The 19,681-nt window shown below is 37.6% G+C and overlaps 2 protein-coding genes across 4 annotated transcripts in view; both read right to left on the bottom strand.

Moving 5' to 3' along the window:
* GLCCI1 (glucocorticoid induced 1) overlaps positions 1–1,832 on the bottom strand; it is a 60,069-nt gene extending 58,237 nt beyond the window's left edge. For both annotated transcript variants that reach the window (XM_014054500.2, XM_087712731.1), the window contains exon 1: positions 969–1,832. In XM_014054500.2, the coding sequence (XP_013909975.1) occupies positions 969–1,536 (568 nt within the window). In that variant the 5' untranslated portion in view covers positions 1,537–1,832. The remainder of the gene's footprint in view (positions 1–968) is intronic.
* Positions 1,833–13,014: 11,182 nt separating this feature from the next.
* Positions 13,015–19,681, bottom strand: part of UMAD1 (UBAP1-MVB12-associated (UMA) domain containing 1) — a 52,848-nt gene continuing 46,181 nt past the window's right edge. Inside the window, exon 5 of one of the 2 annotated variants that reach the window (XM_087712736.1) lies at positions 13,015–13,031. In XM_087712736.1, the coding sequence (XP_087568862.1) occupies position 13,031 (1 nt within the window). In that variant the 3' untranslated portion in view covers positions 13,015–13,030. Of the gene's footprint in view, positions 13,032–13,579; positions 13,970–19,681 lie in introns of those variants that run through there. The other variant, XM_087712735.1, reaches the window with a different exon arrangement.

Genomic DNA, 19,681 nt, shown 5'->3' with positions numbered 1-19,681 from the left:
ATGTGTAAATCAAATATCTGCACTATATTGAGGAATTTATTTACAAATTTACATGGCATATTTAGAATAAACAAGGAACATATATTTTAAGATTATTGTCTTCACTAATATTTAGGTTTAATCTGCAAAGGGATTGCATTTACACTTTTTGAAGACTAACCTGCAGGTTTTAGAAATGCTGTAAACAATTGTTCTGCCATCACATCATATGGCTAATAGTATAGAATTTGCATTTCTATTAATGCATTTTGTTTTAATCTTGTTTTTCATATTCCTTATTTCTATAAGTAGAAGTATATATGGGTTTTTAAAGCACATTTAAAGGAATGTAAATTATATAAAAATGTAATTAGTATCAGCACTTGGCTTCCTTTAAAGTCCTTTAAGTTCAAGTTGCCCCTTAAGAAAAGCATTTTACACATTGAAACAGATGAGTCCATAAAAGCATGAATTTATCATTAAAGTTCTCAATCATAAAAACATTGATAAAAATTTATTAAAAGAGCAAACCACTAACGATTTTCAACACTCACATTCATATATAATGCGTTTCAAGTTGTGTTATTCCAAATTAACCTCCAAGATTCTACACTTTTAATTATCAATATATTTCCAAGCCTTCATTTGCCCATCTATCTACGTTTTAGTTTCTAGAGAAATAAACAGTGTTAAAGGAGCAAGTAATCAATGAATACACGAAGGGGCAAATCCTTTTAGATTGTTTCAGCTGAGGAAAAGCTTGTGTTTATAAATCTGCTATCTCTTTTGAGCTCCCCAACTGAAGCTTTACTGATACAGTGAAATACAGTGAAATCATTTGGCATTGTAGAGGGCGGACATTTGTCAAGTCTCGTAAATTTAAGCCTAATGTTTTCCCTAAATGAATCGCGTTAGGTCTTTTGGAGGGAGTACAAGAGAGGCTTTTATGGGAGTGGGTGGATTACAGCCCTACCCCGTCTCTGCTTTACCTCTATATATGGGCGAACTGGGACTCCTTCTCTCAGGTGAGGTGCTCCTCCGCCTGCCGCCGTTGGTGTTGGTGGTAGCGGTGCTGCTGCTGCTGTCAGGCGAGCGCTTCTGCCTCACCTTCACCCTGCTCGGTTCTACCGCCCCGCCTGTTCCCGGCGGGGCAACGACAACGGCGGAGGCGCCGGCAGCAGCAGCCGCCAGAGTCAACGGCGAAGTCGAGTTTGGTGGTGGACTGCCGCCGTTGCCCCCGCCTCCTCCCCCTCCGCCTCGCGGCCCTCCTGGGCCGGTATTACTCCCCACGGAGGCTGAGGAGGTCGGCAAGCGAGTCGGGCTCTGCTGGTTTCCCCTCAGGAGCTGGAAAGGGACGGTGGCACGGATCGGTTGGAGCAGCCGGCTAGTCCCAGCGCCGCCACCGGGGGCGCTTCCAACGCCGTTTCCTCCTCCGCCAGACCCATTGCTACCGACCGAAACCCCGGCGTTACCGCTGGTTGGGGACCCGGTGGCGCCGCGGCGCATCCTCTGCGAGGGCTGGTGGTGAGGAGGGGTCTGCGAGGAAGAACTGGACATGGCGGCGCTCCGAAGGCAAAAGAAACAAGGAAAGCTTCTCTCCTGACTCCCTCACGCGCAAACACGCCCCCTGCAATAGTGGACGGGAAGAGGCCGAGAGAGGACGCGTTTATCGCCGGGATGTGGCCATGACTGCCCGCCTCGGCAGCTTAACCCCTCGCGGCTTACATCGTCCATGGACGAGGCGGCCACTACTGGAGATGAGGAGGAGGAGCAGCGGCAAAGTGGGCGGGGAACATAAGACTCGGGCTCCTGCCTGTCTAAAAACGCGAGACCACCACCGCACCTGCGACCCACCAGTTATCCCTTCCCCCCTCACCCCAAGCTCCACCGTCCTCCTTCTAAATACACACCGCAGACTCCACCACCCTGCCTGTGGCGGGCAGGGGGTGCCCAATCTTGCGCCCATTGGGCACACCGCCGCCGTTAATTCGTGCCTGATTGGTCAGAATCTCCGAAAGGCAGCGTATCTAACCAACCACTGCCTTCCACTTTACCTGTAGGTGGAGAAGAGGGAGAGGGTGGTAGCTGAAAGCCGCTTTGTGTACGGACGTCTAGGCAGGGGGGTAGGGCAGTTTTAGTAAAGTTAATATTATAGGGCGCATATGATGAAGGGCTGTCTCTGATAATTATTACTATTTGCTTCCAGGACTGCTTCTTAATGTACTGTATATACCCAAGAGGCTGGAAATTATAAACAAATACTAGCGTCCTAATGTGCTAACATCAGGAAATTAAGAAACCTTCACATTGGACCAATAGCAATCTAAAATCTCTTTAATTCTAAGAAAATACTTTTTCAAAAATAATACTAAAATACCAGAACAGAACCTACATCTAAAGTAAAAATATTTTCAGAGAAGAATTTTTTTAAATAAATCATGTTTCTTTAGCCATTCAAATTTTTTGTCTAAACCCTTATTTTGAAAGTATCATAACTGAAAATCAGGGATCTTAATATTTCATATTCGTTTAGTTTTTTGGGAGCTATTTGGCACTAGAATAGCAGATACAAACATTATTTATATTTAAAATATTTAAAATAAACAGATGTAAAATAATAGAAATTATTTGGGTCTGAAGTTGGAATGTAGCACCAGCTCCATAGCAGAGACCATTGATAACACACCTATTATACAGGACTAGGTTTTGTTGTTGTAATATTAATTCATGTTTGTATAATGATTTAATTGCTTATTGTTCCCTATGACTATCATTAAGTGTTGTACCTTATGATTCTTGATGAATTTATCTTTTATATACACTGAAAGCATATGCACCAAATTCCTTATGTGTCCAATCATACTTGGCCAATAAAGAATTATTTTGAGGTTTGAGGTTTATTGGATTTATATGACGCCCTTCTCCCAAGGACTCAGGGCGGCTTACAACATAAAAGAAAGCACATATTACAAAAATTATTTTTAAAAAAAATTCTATTCTAATCTATCCTATCCTAACTAACTTTTTATATTCTTTGTTATGCTCCTTCCCTAGATATTTATTTTTCTTAGCTGTGGCTTCTTTTCACTTGTCAATTTCTATTATTTTTTTCTGACATGCAGTTTGCTTCTGAATAGCGTTCCCTTTGCTGTGCCTCATGATTGTGAAAGAAATAAGAGGAGTAATAAAATGATTTTCAGAGTGAAATGTTGAATTTCAATCTACTTCAATGATGCTTAAGATGCCAATGTGTATTTGATTCATTTCATCTTTCACTATTAAGCTTTTCCATGTTGATATTGTCTACTGTACATTCCATGTTCTTACTGTAATTCTGTCTTTGAAAAATTAGATATCTTTTCCTGCATGGCAATATGTCAATGACTCTAGCTCTTTCTCAGTAAAGTTGAGTGTCATCCAAATTTAGAGGATCATTATCCAGCACTGTATTATCAATCATTGTGTATTGTCTATTCATGTAGTTATCTTGAATAAATACAAGAATGGTTTATCTCTACATTCTACCCCACAGTATGAAATTATGATGTCTTTCCTATCATCACTAAAGTAATTTTCCACTTTCAACTTTTTCCTGTATATTTCTTATATGATGTAAACTGTCTAATTATAGAAATTAGGTAGGCAGACAGACACATTCCGAAGGACAAAATATATCTATTTTTTTTTTCAAAATAAAGCAAGTGACTTGGAAGCATATTAGAATCAAGGTCAAAATATTTGGATATACTGGGTGAAGAGGAGATTGAAAATATCTGGAAATTGCTGATCTTCCTGTCTAACTAGAATGCTGCAGAAGATGACAATAGGATGGCTAAATAAGCTAATATCAGAGTTCAAGTACCATACACGGTACTTGTATGGACGCTATATAGGAATACATCTTATGGAACATGGTAATAATGTGTCTCAATTGATTTTCTATCAGTGAGATGGAAAGAGCAACTCACCCTCTTGTAGCACACAAATACTCCCCAGAAATGAAAATGTAGAAGGAAAAATTGTCACTTCCTCATTCTATTAATATTATTGGAGGAAGATTAGCTAGCTAAATTCTATGAAATATAATTTAACTCAAAGTAAATTTACATAGAATCTATAGAATTAAGTGTTAGCATTCTCTTAACATTTGTTCCATTCTGTCTTCATAGATCGAATGATAGAATTCAAATCCTTGTAGGAACCTCTACAGGATTTGTGGTTGTTTAAAAAAAGCTTAAATAGTACCAAAATGGAATACAAAATCAATCATCTGCCTTTTCTGTATCCATAGATGCTAGGGCAAATTACAAGAGAGAGAGATCATTTGTCAATGAAGTCATAAAGAATTATAAAGAATCCTCATATGCGTACAGGATACATAATATATCCCGAAAAAGGATGGACATGTTCAAAACATTCAGAAGGATTTTCTTTACAACTATAAGGATCTCAAAAATAAGACTTATTTGTTTTTTATATTAATTATGACTAGTCTTTCATATTCAAAATGTAGAACAAAGCTTTTCAACTGGTCCCATCTCTTTAAGATGTTGAAAGATTGACTAATCACTAAGAAATCTAACCTACAATGAATTGTGATATGATACTTGTTTTAAGTGTATCCCAGAATTGTATAAGAGGTAATTAATTTGTAAGCACTGAATATTGTAGATTTTGGATTGTGTTTAAATCTATATTAAAAGGATAAAAGTGTGTTTAGCTGAAATCTGAAATCTGAAAGACAAAAATGTAGAAATATGCTCACTTTAAGGATAAATATAGAGATTATTGCAGACATCAGCATTTTTGCTGAAACCACACAAGTATTATTCCAGCGTACTGTTGAAGGCAAGATTGCTAGCACATATTTGTCCACCACTGTTGCATCAGCTCTCGATTTCCACACTTTCTTTTACATTGTGATAAACAGAATGTCCCTGTGACAGAAATCTATGATAGAGACTCAAAAGGCAATTGTAGTGGAAATTTACTAAGATATTATCAGCATTTTTCTGTTTTCCAGGACAATTAATTTTCACTAAATTTACATTTTAATCATTGCTATTAGGATCTGAGAACATGGTTTCTTGACTGAATTGAAACTGGCTGTACTTATATTAATTTTTTATGTCATAAACTATGTTTTATAAATGGCTGGTTTACAAAAATCAAAACAGCTGGGTTCCCAAAAATGTTAATCATATTAAACCACCAAGACTAGTCTATATACACATCAATAGCAATATGCATTTAAACCACAATGGGTAGTTTACACAAACCATAACAGCTCACTTTATGCAATATTCTTTGTCAAATACTCTTTTTCAAAGGAAACCCCATTATGACTTAGCATGATATATAATAACAGACCTTGACTGAGAATTACAAAGTATGGTATCAGAATCATTTCATAACTACTGTTACTAACAATTAAAAGTTGATCACTAAGAGTCCCCTTATCACAACAATATAATGAAAGGGATGGGATTAAACCTGTACAACTGGTCTGGCCAATTAAAAAAAGACCAATTAAATTTCAGAATCTCTGAAAAAGACAGCATGGCTGAAAGCCACTGTTACATTAATGCTGTGTAGCATATATATGATTTTCATGTATGTAGATATTATATTACACCAATGGCCCCCACATTTTGGAACATTTTGCTAATTAAGGTGAGACACCCTCCCTCTCTCCTGGCCTCCAGGAAAAGCCTTAAAACCAGGCTCTACCAAGGTGAAGGTGTTGGCTGAAGATGACTAGTGTATAACAGAAAAGCCACTACTACCACCCTGCTCCAAACCCATGGTTTTTTAGCCTGTTTTAATATTTTATAATTTTAATCTGTTTTTTATATGTATAATTGTTTTTTCATCCATGTTTTATTACGTTATAAGTCAGTCAGAGTCGCCTCGAACCAGGAGATGAGCAGCATATAAATTTAATAATAATTTTTACCAAATGTATTATGCTAATAAGATTGGAATCCTGAATTCATCATCATCTATAATTACTCTGAGCAATATTTTTCTTTACCATAAGCAATGTTAAATACTCAACTATGCAACTATTCTATTAGCTCATATTAACATATTAAAATATTCATTTTTGGTATTTATACCATGTAAATTATTTCCTCAATCTTGCTTTAGCTTTTCTTTTTGGTCAATGGCTAAAGATGAGCAACTTGGCTCTATATTTTTTCATATGCTAAAACCCAACAAAGTAGAAACCAAAAGCCACAATATGTTTAAGTGTCCTATCTTTAAAAAAACTTGTTTTATAAAAAATCATTTTTTAAAATAAACCTATATATTTGATAAAAGACATTTGGAAAAATGTACATAAGGACCAGTTCTAGTTACTTCTGAGTAAATATATGTATAAGAGCTGCTATTAAGGGTAAGAGCTGCTACTAAGGCCTACCTTGTGGTGATTCGTGCGGCAAAGTGTAAATACTTCTCCGCAAAAATTGCAACTGCAGATAAGTTGCCCCTCTTGGGGAAGGAGAGGATTGAGGTTCACCCGAAGGGGCGTGCTAAAGAATTTGCAGATTTTCTAAAAGACAAAATAGCTTGACTTTGTTCCCAGTTAAATGCCGGTGTGGTTGCTGGTCTGGTGGAAGCCCCTGAGGCAGGTTCTTGCCCAATTATCTGGGAATGGTTTGACTTTGTCGCTCCTGAAGAAGTGGACAGGATCCTAGGGAGTATGTGCGCAAGCACCTATATTTTAGATGTATGTTCCTTCTAGCTTGGGAAAACTTCCCAGGAGGTGACAGACAGGTAAATTCTAGCGGTGATTAGCATTTCCCTACAGGAGAGGATAGTGCCCCAACACTTTAAGGAAGCTGTGGTCCACACGCTTCTTAAGAAGCCATCAATGGATTCCACCCTGTTGGATAATTTCTGACCTGTCCAATCTTTCCTTTTTGGGGAAGGTGATTGAGAGGGTGGTTGCGCAGCAGCTCCAGAGATTTCTGGATGAAAGGAATTATCTAGTGCCCTACCAGTCAGGATTCAGGCCTGTGTATGGGACAGAAACGGCATTGGTCACTCTTTAGGATGATTTCTAGGAGGAGCGGGATGAGGATAGTGCCTCCATCCTTGCTCTAGTGACCTCTCGGTGGCTTTCAAAACAATTGACCATTCTTCAGGAGCCTGGTGATGGGATTTGGAGGCCCTGTGCTATACTGATTCACTTCCTTTCTCTGCGGCCACTCTCAGTCAGTGTTGATAGGAGGGCAGAGATCCAGCCCTTGCCCACTGCTTTGTGGGGTTCTCTCCACTCCTGTTCAACATTTATATAAAGCCATTGGATGAGATCATCCATCACCATGAACTGAGGTATCATAAATACTCAGCTATATGTCTCAGCCTGTGGTGACTTAAGTGATACCATGTCCTCCCTCTTGAAGTGCCTCAAGGCTGTTAGGGGCTGGATGGGGAGCAACAGGTTGAAACTGAACCCTGGGAAGACCAAGTGGCTCTGGGTTTGGGATTCTTTGGCCTAGGGAGAACTGCCATTTTTGATCTTTGATGGGGTGGCACTACCCCAAAAAAGACCCTGTGTGTAATCTGGACTCATGTCTTCTGCTCACAGAGCAGGTGGCAGTTGTGGCCTTTGCGCAACTACAGTTATGCCCTTTCCTGGACCAATAATTCCTACCCACAGTTACATATGCCCATGTCACTTCCCATCTTGACCATTGCAGCTTGCTTTACATGGGGTTGCCCTTGAAGAGCATCCAGAAGCTCCAGTTGTGCAAAAGGCAGCAGCCCGCATGGTTGTGTGCAGACCTTGGTGTGCCCATGTATCACCTCTCTGTGCGAGCTGCATTGGTTTCCAATTTGCTTCCAGGTTACAATTAAGGTGCTGGTTGTCACCTTTAAAACCCTTCATGGATTGGGACCAGGTTATCTGAGGGACCATCTCTTGTTGGTCACATCTACCCAACCCACCAGAGCGGGGAGACAAGGAATGTTGCGGGTCCCATCCCCTAGGGAAATACATCTGGTGGAACCCAGAAGAAGGGCCCTTATCCATGGTGGCTCCCTCTCTCTGGAACATCATTCCCCCAAGGATTAGAATGGCCCACATTCTAGCTCTTTTCTGGAAGGCGCTGAAGACCTGGTTCTGCCTGCAAGCCTGAGGAACACAGATTGGGATGGAGCCAATTAAATGGCTCATGTGTTGTCGCCAGGATGGTGGGTGGAGTTATTTTATTATTTTATTATATGATTATTCTCTTTTATTAGTTTTATTATTTTATATATGAGGTTTTTATATTTCTGTAAGTTGCCTTAAGTAACCATGTGCAAATAGGTGGCAATGTAAATTTCCTAAAATAAATTTCCTAAAAATATAAAAATAAAATATGCTAAATGCCTAGTAGCACAAATGCGCCTAACATGTGCATATAGTTTTAAAAGTGCATGTGCAATTCATCCTACCATTTCATTTTGACACCATTTTTTAAACGTTCTTTTATATTTTTTCCCTCAGCCTAAACATTTTAGCTATATTGGAATATAATTTCCATATGATCCAGGCATGATAGAACATAACATGTTGACTCCTGGGGACTGCCTGGGGAAGACAATACACTGTATTTTTCACACTATAAGATGCACTTCCCCTCTCCCCAATACTGGGTGGAAATGTCTCTGTGTCTTATAGAGCGAATATTGTGGCAGGGGGGAGGGGCTGGGTGCAGCAGTGCTGCTGGGGAATGCTGGAGCCTTCGTTGCTGAGCAGCTGATTGGCGATTGAATTTGCCTCCTGGAATATCCCTGATCAGCTCTTCTGGGTGGTGGGGATCGCCGCCTGTAACTGCCTATCACCATCATCCATTCGCCACTGCCGGTTCACAGCCGGCTATCACCACCAATTAGTAGTGTGGAGCGGGCAGTGGCGAATGAGCAGCGATTGGCTAGAACAACTGATCAGCAGTATTCCAGGAGGCAAATCCAATAGCCAATCAGCTGCTCAGCAGCAAAGGCTCCAGCATTCCCAGGTGGAGACAGTAGCTCAGCTCAGTTAACTGGTGGTGGGCACAATGGAGCAGAACCCTGATGAGCCATGTGCTGGGGCTGCAATAATGTGCTGAAGCTGACTAGGCTGTTTGCTGTTTGCTGAAAGGATGCTAGCCAGATGAATATCAGATGAAAGTAGAGGCAGATTTTTTTTTCTTGTTTTCTTCCTCCAAAGCTAATGTATTTTATAGTCCAGAATGAAAAATACAGTAAACTGACTAAGAGGGGAAATGATTCATAATATAGAGAAAAGAGACATCATAATATTTGAAACATGAGACTGATTTTGTAACAGTATGTAGCACAGATGACAAAGCATATAGATGAAAGAGAGGAACTAATGGATTAGTTTTCTTTGGTAAAATTAGGTAACTATTTTCATTTGTGAAATCTTAAAATCCTTGCCTGTTCCCTGCTAATCTTTTCCAAAAGTCACTGTTATCTATTCTGACCTTCTGTCTTCAAAATCATGCCAAAGGTAGGTATAATGCTATCAATGTAACTTGATACCATTATCAGGGTATTAGGTATTAGACAATTAGAGTCACAGACAAATCTGAACAGCAGCTTCAAATAGAAACAGCCAGTTAATTATGGTAAGTATCATGGCATACCACTGTAGATTCCATATGTTTCATTTATTCTACTGCAATCAGACAAAAGCTGATCTAATTCTACCTCCCAGTTCACAAAGACCAGTCAGATACCTTTGAAGAGCTTCATCAGTAGTTATTACTCCACCTAGGTAGGGGTGTCAAACTCGTGGCCTGTAGGCCGGATGCGTCACACGCTGTCCATGACCATGCCTGGTTTAGTGAAGAGGAAAAAGTCATGATATGTCACATGACAACACAGCAACGCTGTGAGTTTGACACCCCTGCTCCTATTTATGATCCTGGAGACAAATTATAATTGCCAGAGATGTTCATAACCTTTAATAATTTGCCTAATGCCTTTTGAAACCCATCTAATCCATAAGCCATCATTGTATCTGATAGTAATAAAAAGAAATCAAGTACAAAACAATGTTCTAGTGAAGGTCAGTCAGAAATTTCACAAGGTTGATGGATTTTGCAAAGATATTTCATAAGAATGTCAAAGATTTGCTATATCTTGGTGTTATTGTGTTGCCACTCTATTATGAACTGATGGTGGTGTGAAGAATGTACTTTGCCTATTTTGAATCCTCTGCTTACCAATTTAATTGAATGACTTTAACTTCTATTATTACAAGGGATATAAATATCTTCCAATCTTGTCTATGATATTACGTAATATATAACCATCTATACCATATTTTTCAAAGTATAAGACACACCTTTTCCCCCCCAAAAAGGATGAAAATCTGGGTATGTCTTATACACTGAATACAGCATCCTTGGCCTCCCGCAACTCTGCCCCCTTCATAAAAATGGGCGTGCAGAGGGTTTGGGGGGCCTGCAAAGTGCTCCTGGGGGCTGGGGAGGGCAAAAATGAGCAAAAAACGGGGCATCTTACAAGCCTCCTAAAAGCTATGCATGCCCTTTTGGCAAGAAACGGGCCAGTTTTTGCGAAAAACAGGCCGGTTTTTGCTGATTTTTCCCACAGGAGCACTTTGCAGGCCTCTCAAACTCTGCATGCCCCATTTTTCACAAAAAATAAGGCATGCAGAGCGTTTGGGAGGTCTGCAGAGTGCAAAAACTTTTTAAAAAGATTTACCTCTTCAAAATCTTGATGGGTCTTATACTCCAAAAAATACGGTATATTATATTTCTATCATAATTATATTTCTATCATAACCATTTAAGTGATGAGCTACGGTGGCTCAGTGGTTAGTATGTAGTATTGCAGACTGCTTCTACTGACTGATGGATGCCAGCAGTTCACCAGTTTGATTCTCACCAGTTCAATATTGATTCCATCCTTCTGAGGTCGGTAAAATGAGGACCCAGATTATTGGGGGCAATATGCTGACTCTGTAAACCACTTAGAGAGGGCTGTAAAATAAATAGCTAAAATCCCCAAATATTTTAGCTTTTTCTCATACAGATCTGTTGGGAAAAAATAATCCAGACCAACATGTGATTTTACTGTCTTCTTGACTGAGAGCAGCTGTTTCCATAAGAAAAAAAACATTATCCCTTCTACCTAAGGTTCTTGTTTGGCTCCATGAATAGCAAGTTTCTGTTGTTTACTAATATTTTTAAATACCATGGGGCAGAATTAAGAATACATGGAACCAAAACTGGGGGAAAATATATGTAAGCAAAAAATATGAAAAGCTATTTATGAGCATTGAAAACAGAGCAAAACTCTAACCATGTATTTTGTCATTAAACCACCCACTTCCTTTTCACAACCACACTATACACTTACACATACAGAAATAATTCTAAAGGGTATTTTAGGATTTTTTTTCTAGTTTCTATCCTATTGGCATTCAATTTTGTTTTATTTTGTAATAACTGCAGATTTTTTTTAATTGTTTAATATTCAAACAGTATGCTTGGCATACCTGGGGCATTTTTAAATATTTTCATGAAAGGAGTGGTTTTCAATTATCAATTTGTGAAACTTTTTGCAAAGGAAACAGTTTGTATACTCTGTTACAATACCAAATAAACATGAAAAATAAATAATTATGCTTTCATCATTTCTTCCTTTAAATCTTTCAGGAAATATTAAATTTGAAGAAGAGCAAATTTCAACCTATCCCCTTCTTTTTTGCACACTCTGTATTGCACTGCATACTCTAAATTCAGATAAACTCAGATTTGCTTTAATTTCTACAAAGGAGCACAATATTTGAACAGGAAGTACCTACCAATATAGTGTGTATTTTTTATGCACATACTAATTACCCCAAACAAATGCAAGCAACCATGAACATGAACACATCTGTCAGGATGGTTTCAGCTACTTCTTCTTTTGAGTGGGTGGTGGCTTTGCCACTTGATTTAAGAGAGTATCAAAACTATCCAACGAACAAAATACATCTGGTAAGTAACATTTTGGCAACAGTGCAAAAATTAAAGTCAGATTCTTCTCCATTTTTTAAACTCACACTCAATTTTTATATTTGACATTTATTTTTAAATGTTTGTTATGCTAAAAAAAGCATTGTTGCAAATTTCACTGTGTCTTTATGGCATAGTGTATACGTTCTCATCAGAAAGAGTTTGATGTAGTGGTTAAGGCAATAGGCTAGAAACCTGATCATGAGTTCTAGTTCTGCCTTGGGCATAAAGGCAGCTGCAGGACCTTGGGCCAAGCCCTAGTAAGGATGCAAGGGCAAACTACTTCTCAGAAACCTTGCAGAGAATACTGCAGGGACTTATCTAGATAGTCACAGAGAGCACAACTGAATGGAAAATAGAACACATGTTCTCATATCTGCAACTATGAGGAATAGAGGTATAAGGATTCAAATTAGAAAATATTGACAATGTTCTAATACAGAAAAAAATGCTCTCAAATAATTATTCAAAGAATGATTCCACTAAATCAGATCATATTTAGTTTCATTTGAAATGAAATGGTAAAATTAATTGAAACAACATGATCAACTACTGAAAGAATTGGGTTTTTGGATGCCTTCTGCTATAATAAAACACAGGTAAAGTCTTTTCAAGTCTGAATCTTGGTGACAACATGTAATTTTCAAGGCAACAATATAGGGAAGATTTTGTTTCCCAATTCTTCAATTTAGCCTGGAATGTTTAGATTTTCTAGTGATCTTCCATCCAAGTACAACCAAGAATAACTTTAACTTTCAAAATCAGAAATGAAATTAAAAAAAAGAATTCTATAAAAAGCTTAATAGATGGTAAAGCATTTGAGATACTTGGTATAGTTTCTAAAAGAAAATAGAAGTAGTAAGAGGATTAGTTTGTTACTTCTCAGAAACACTTTTCTTTGGTATCTCATTGAAAAAGTTAGCCAGTGTTAACAAATAAAATGTAAATCTCTTCGTAAGATAAAAAGGTCGTACCTTCAAGGCATATTCCATTAATCTAGATGTCTGAGGGTGTTTTTCTCTAAATCTGGTGGAGAGAAGTATAAATATATTGAGAAGACGAAGTAGTAAACAAGGTGAAGAAATTTTTTATCTTTTGCAGCAGTGTCCAACATATAGAGATCTGTGAAGACATTTTTGCCTCCTTTCAGATTTTTAAATGCTTGCATATCTTAACTGCTGAAGACATGCAAGCACTGCTGAATTGGTTTCATATGAGTCCTCTTATTATATAAAGGAGTTAGAGTGAACAAATAATATCAGTTAAATGCTTTTTTATTTATATAATAAAGTAGCCATATATTATTTAGCCAATTTAAAATATATAATTCAGCAATTGACTGCACTTCCCCAACTGCAATAACTATGGCCAAATGTTTTCTGTACTGGAATTGGTGGATGCTCTGTACAAATTTTGGCCCAGTCTTCTAAGACAAATTCCCAACAGTGTGAATTAGAATTATTTTTCCATCATGAGCTGCTTGTTTCAGATCCTACCATAACATTTGTATGGCCTTTAGGTCTAGACTTTGACTTGGCGATTTCAAAGAACTGAATTTGTTTTTTTCTCATCCATTCTTTCATGTACTTGTTTATTTGTTTGCAAACATTGCATTGGTAAACAATCTACTTGTGCTTCAGTCTTAGGTGATAAACCCTATAGATTTATTTTTTTCTGTAGAAATTGGTACAAAACAGAATTCATGAGTACTTCAATTGAATTAACAAAACATCCACAGTTCATGACAGTACCATTTCCAAGCTTGTCAGTTGGTATACATTCTAATTGTGGAATGCAGTGTTTGATTTCTGCCAAATGTAATCATACCCATGTAGCCTGAAAACTTTGATTCATCTCTTCATAGAACAATGCTTCAAAAGTGTGGAGCCATAATCCAGAATTCAATCATTCAACCTTTTCCTTCTGCCTTTCCAATTTTTTCCTTCTGCATGATAGTCCAAAGTCTATGAATGTTAACAATCAAAAGCATTATTAAAAAAAACCCTTCATTTAAAAATAAACCCATAAAAACCTTAATGGCATCATAGAGGATTAAAAGAAAAATACATTCAACACATGCCTTCCTTAAGGACCAGATATCTTAACTGTTCTTCCTCAAACCCTGGAGGAAAGAGTTTGTCTGGATCTCTGTAGGAAAGAGTTTCCACAGCATGAGGTGGCAATTGAAAGGGTCTGTTTCACAGGTCCCATCAAATGCATTCTTGGATAGATAGAACACTTGGTGGAGGGTTGAATCTGTTGAATTTGATCAAGCAGGCAAATGGATACAGGAGGTAGTCCTTAAGATAACCACGCCTGGAGCCAGATAGAATATCAAATGTTTCAATCAGCAGCTTGAATTGCATCCGGAAATCAATTTCAGTTAACACAGCTCTTAAAACTGTGCAGTAGGGAGAACAATAGTGAAACAGCAAACTGAAACAGGAGTTCATATTGCAGTAATACAAATACTTAGCATTTTGCCTGGTAGCAGTTCATATATTTAGGTAACATTTCTCTCTAACCTGGGAACTGTTAGTTCCACTTTATCAGGTACAGCCTTTGTATTCTCTCCTTTCCTATTTTCTCCTTCCCTTCTCTCTCTTATTAAATTATTACTTTCTTCCTGGAATTATTAAATTATTCTGCTCCTCCCTCTTTCTGACTATGTGAGAGCTAATTCTATTTAAAACAAAAAACCAATCTGACATCAGATCTGTCTATTACCAAAACAAAAGAGACAGATGAAAACCCGAGAGTTGTTATGGAATTGGACAGCAATATATAAATATACCCTTGTTTAAAAGAGAAGCCCAACTGCATCAATTGCATAGAAAAAGCGGCAATATAATTTTGAACCTTGATTTCATTCTAATAGGGCTGATACATAGCAATGGCTTCATAGTTTTCAACAATATGTTTATTTATCTGATTCTTTTACCCTTGGAAATATATTATTGCATCTTTTTATTTTTATATTATTAGCTGGCAGAAGCCTGACAGGTTATGAGTACTTCTCCTTCTCCTTCTATTTCTTCTTCATTTAGAGCAGACATGATCTCCTTTTGTTGCAAGCTTTCCATTTCTCATTTCCCTTGTCCAAAGACACAGGGGGAGGGTGGAATTTCCATTTGTTACAAATCTTCATCTAGTATGTCTCACATTCTACAACTCTTCCTTTCATCTTTAGGTTTTCTGCTTGTTAGTTTTACTCTTTTTCCTAGCAAGCCTGCTCTATCCCTGAGACAGAACTGCTGGCAGATGTAGAAACCTGACTGCATGGCCAGTCATGCATTCTAGTCTTTTGAAGTTCTTGCAGATGAACTGTTATAATATTTATAATGCATGCAACCATCTGTTATCTCTCAAGAATCTTTGGAAGTCCTTTCAATAAGTGCTAAGAATCCAAAGTACATTTCATCTTTGATTCATCCTTCCCATCATAATGCAGAGATTATAGAAGGGATAGGAGATGGTCCTGGTTCAGGAGGGCAAGGTGGGAAACTCCATGCATTTTCTATGTAGTTGGAATTTGTAGGTGAAAGGGCTACAGGATTAATCTCTATAGTTACAAGGAAGGGCATCCAATTTCTTATAATACCATTTGAGAGGAGGGACCTGGTAGTGATGGAGAGGGAAGGAGCTTCCTGATGCCCTCCAGCAAACCTTATAAGAATGCTCTGTCATGTGAAAGTATTAATATGGCAGAGAACTGAGATAGCATTTAAAAATAAATGAAACAGAGGAAAATACAAGGTAAATTTGCAACCAATAATTAAAAAAACCCAACTAATGCTATAAAGTTTGATTTAATAGACTTTTGGAAGCAGAGGGGAGATTGTGTCTGTTAAGTCTATGTATTGAAAGGTAAGTTTTTGGTGTTTCCTTCCTGTTCTTGGAAGCTGACTATATTCTTAACTACTTACAAATGAATGAATCTTGGAAAGGATTTATTTTTGGCATCAGCCATTTTTTTCCCAACAGTGATGTCATCACCGGAATGTTGGTTGAAGCACAAACAAAGATTGGGAAAGAGAATTGCCACTGCTGCCATTGGCCCAGCGTATTTCACTGTTCTTCACTAGTATTGTTCCATAAGCTCTCTGAATAAAATCATTTCTGTTTTTCAGCAACCACTCACATACAGAGTATTCCATACCTATGATATTTCTATTCTTTTATTTTATATTTGTATATCAACACATACTCAACTTAGGAGAGCATGTCTCTCTTTACAAGTGAACACTAGACATGTACTGTACTACATTCTGTCTCTTATGTTCCTCATTTGTTTTTTATTAATCAAGATACAAGGCAAATGAGATGTAAGACATCCCAAAATAAACTTCTAATCTAAATAAGAGATTAACAAGTAATGTTTGGTTCTTTCAGACCCAGGTTACACACTTATATCACCAATAGTGTCAATCTAGCTAAATGCAGTCACAAAGGTCTCAAATGTCAATCCTGATATCAATTGGTAAGGTTAGTCTCTAGTTCTGTTCAGGAGCTTTAATTTCTGTATAGCAATCATATTCTTCAAGAATTGATGATGGTAGGGGGGCACAATTTCCAGGTTGAAATGATATAGGGGTTTATTTAAATTTTTTTAGAATCTGGCTATAATGTCTAGTGTTGTATAAGTATCCCTCGACTTACAACCTTTCGTTTATTGACTGCTCATAGTTACAATGGCATTGAAATGACTTAAGACTGTTGTTCACACTTACAACTGATGTTCATTCCCATGGTCCTGTGATCCAAATTCAGATGCTTGATAACTGGCTCATTTTTATCACTGTTGCAGTATACTGGAGTCATGTGATCACCTTTTGCAACCTTCTGACAAGCAGTCTTTGGGGGAAGCTAGAATCACTTAACAACCGTGTTGTTAACTTAACTGCAATGATTCACTTAACAACTGTAGTAAGAAAGTTCTTAGAATGGGGCCAAATTCATTTAACAACTGCCTCACTTAGCAGTAGAAGTTTTGGCTTCAGTTGTGGTCATAAATGGGAGCACTATCTATATAGCAATGACAAGCTAGAGTCTATTCTTGGTTAACATTAACTTGCTATTACAATGCTTACTTTTAGGAGGATTAAACACAATAGTTCAGATTTGAGTCTTACATGATTTTGTCTGACAAAATTCCCTTACATATATTCTTCCTATTAAAAATCTAGCTTTTCCCAATACGTATTATCTATATCTGCCCTCTAATTGCACTGAAAATATGAACTTTAAAATCTATCAATATTATTAATTAATCAAATAAACTAATTTCTATAATTGCTCATCTGAGTTCATGATTTTGGTGGCTCACTATATACAAAACTATAAAAATAAAATGAGAAATAAAACATGCAGCAGCTAGAGCATCATAAAAAGCCTACAACACAGCCCAGAAAACAGGTTCCACGATACATCCTGGGTTCCAAGCACAGAACCAGGCTTCAAAGCCATACAGAAGCTTGCAGGATTGCAGCCAACTTTATTTCTGGAGAGAAGGTACAGTATTCCAGGGGTTTGTGCCACACAAAAAAGGCTCTTCTACTGAGCCCTGCCAGCAACATTCCTTGGCTAACAGTATCTGCAACATTCTCCTCTTGCCCAATCAGATAGCATAGGTGGAAACAAGCATGAAGAGGTACTGTAATTAACCCAGCTCTCCCGGTACCTATTAGCACCTTGAATTGTACCTGCAAGCAATTTGGCAGCCAAGGCAGCTCATGGAGCAGCAGTGTCTCATATGCCAGATAACTGGTTCCTTTAACCACTCATGCTGTCATGTTCTGTTCCAGATGGACTTTTAAATGTCCTTCAAGGATAATCCTATGTAGAACATGTTACAGCAGTCCAATTTGGAAAATCATGAATGCCCATGAAAGAGCTTGCCAGTCAGGAAGAGCTGCAACTGACAAAGTTATGCAAAGGCTCTCCTAGCCATGACTTCCACATGGTCTTTGAGCTATCAGTCTAAGAGGATGCTAATATTACACAACAAATCTCTATGAGATACTACATTCTATTCAGAATCAAATCAAAATCTTCTCCCAAACCAGGAGATCCAACAATCCAAAGCTACTCAGTCTTGATTGGTTTAAGAAGATTGGAAGCTGGACAATTGTCCAGAATGATTAAGTTCAGTCACGGCCCCTTATGGAGGGATTAGGGGTTTCCCTTTCTCAAGGAAGCCTTAAACAGCTAGGACAGATATGTCCACTTTCTGCAGCCAACAGAATTAACCCCAGCCCACAGATAACTATGCCAGCCCAGCCCTTAAAGCCTCTCCAGGACCTGTTCCAGGACTAAAGGATCTGGGGAATTTTATCCATCAGATACTTGGCATATTCCTCTCAGCAACGCTGCAGATGAATTTTAGATTATCTCTGAAGTTCATCTGCAGAGTTACTGTGAGGAATATGCCAGATATCTGATCTAATTAACTTGACATGAGGTTACCTGCAGTGCAATAACGATGGTGAAATACTGAAATTTTGTTGCTCTTACTGCCACAAGGTAGGCTGCAATAGAGGCTATGTCTTTGTTTGATTGGATTTGTACCCTAACATCTACCAGCAGCACTATAGGTATTTCCTTTGTATTAACTATATTAACAAAACTACATCAACACAAAATGTTTTTTGAAAATTGATAGAATTTTAAAAAGTATTAATAAAAAATAAAACCATTTTAATGAAAAAAAATCCAATCTTAAATGCAAATTAATTATGGAAACAATATGAATGAAATTAAGCCCTTCCCACACAATTTGAGAATGAAGCATTAATATTACTTCATTATAACTATTTTATAATAGCTTTCCAAAGATATATTAATAGAGCATAATAATTAAGTGGAAAAGATACATATTTTTACATGATAAATTTTATTGGAGGATTCTTTTGGTGAGAGGACACATATTTAAACTGGTAAATGTTATTCAATTAAATTTTGCTTTTTTTAGCTATATTAATGAAAATAAATTTTCAATCTTGTAAATTATGTGTTATGTACCAAGTGATGTTAGACAATCCGTTACATTGGATTTTTATCTCCAGTATCTATTTTATACCAGTCTTGGTGGCTCAGCATTGTACTGCAGCTGTTGTCCAGAACTAGGTTGATATCTAAGCCTTGAATATTGCTTGAAGGGCAAATCATGCACATTGTTTCTCAGTCTTGGCACTTGAAGATGTGTTGATATTCCCCTGCATGGCTGACAGGGGAATTCTGAAAGTTGAGGTCCACACATCCTCAGGCAAACAAGGTTGAAAAACGCTGCTTTAGAATGTCATGGTTTAGATATGAATATGAGGTTTTTCCTACATTAACAAATTCTCAAGTCATATAGTTCCATTTTTTATCTTCCCCTTTTACAAACCAGAAATCAGAAGCAACCACACTGAAATAAATTATCATTCTCTAGTGTCAACCATTGAAAATAGACAAAGCCTCGAAAGTGCCATAGCATGGATTTTAAGAATAGTTTTATAGTTTTTGAGTGGAATAACAGAATCTTGAAAGCCTGTCAAGAGTTTTCTATTCAATATTAAATAAAATCAAGGCAGAGAGTTTTTAAAAAGTTTATCTTATACGTTCCTCTTTCTCAGTATTAAATTCGAAGATTTCTTTAGTTTGCTTATTTCTTCCCCATACAAGAACTATCCTGT

The sequence above is a fragment of the Thamnophis sirtalis genome, unplaced genomic scaffold (genome assembly GCF_051295495.1).
Source record: "Thamnophis sirtalis isolate CommonGarterSnake01/CBP01778 unplaced genomic scaffold, rThaSir2_p1.2 scaffold_4, whole genome shotgun sequence".
NCBI classification, from domain to species: Eukaryota; Metazoa; Chordata; class Lepidosauria; order Squamata; family Natricidae; genus Thamnophis; species Thamnophis sirtalis.
This window is presented reverse-complemented; position numbering and strand designations above follow the sequence as displayed.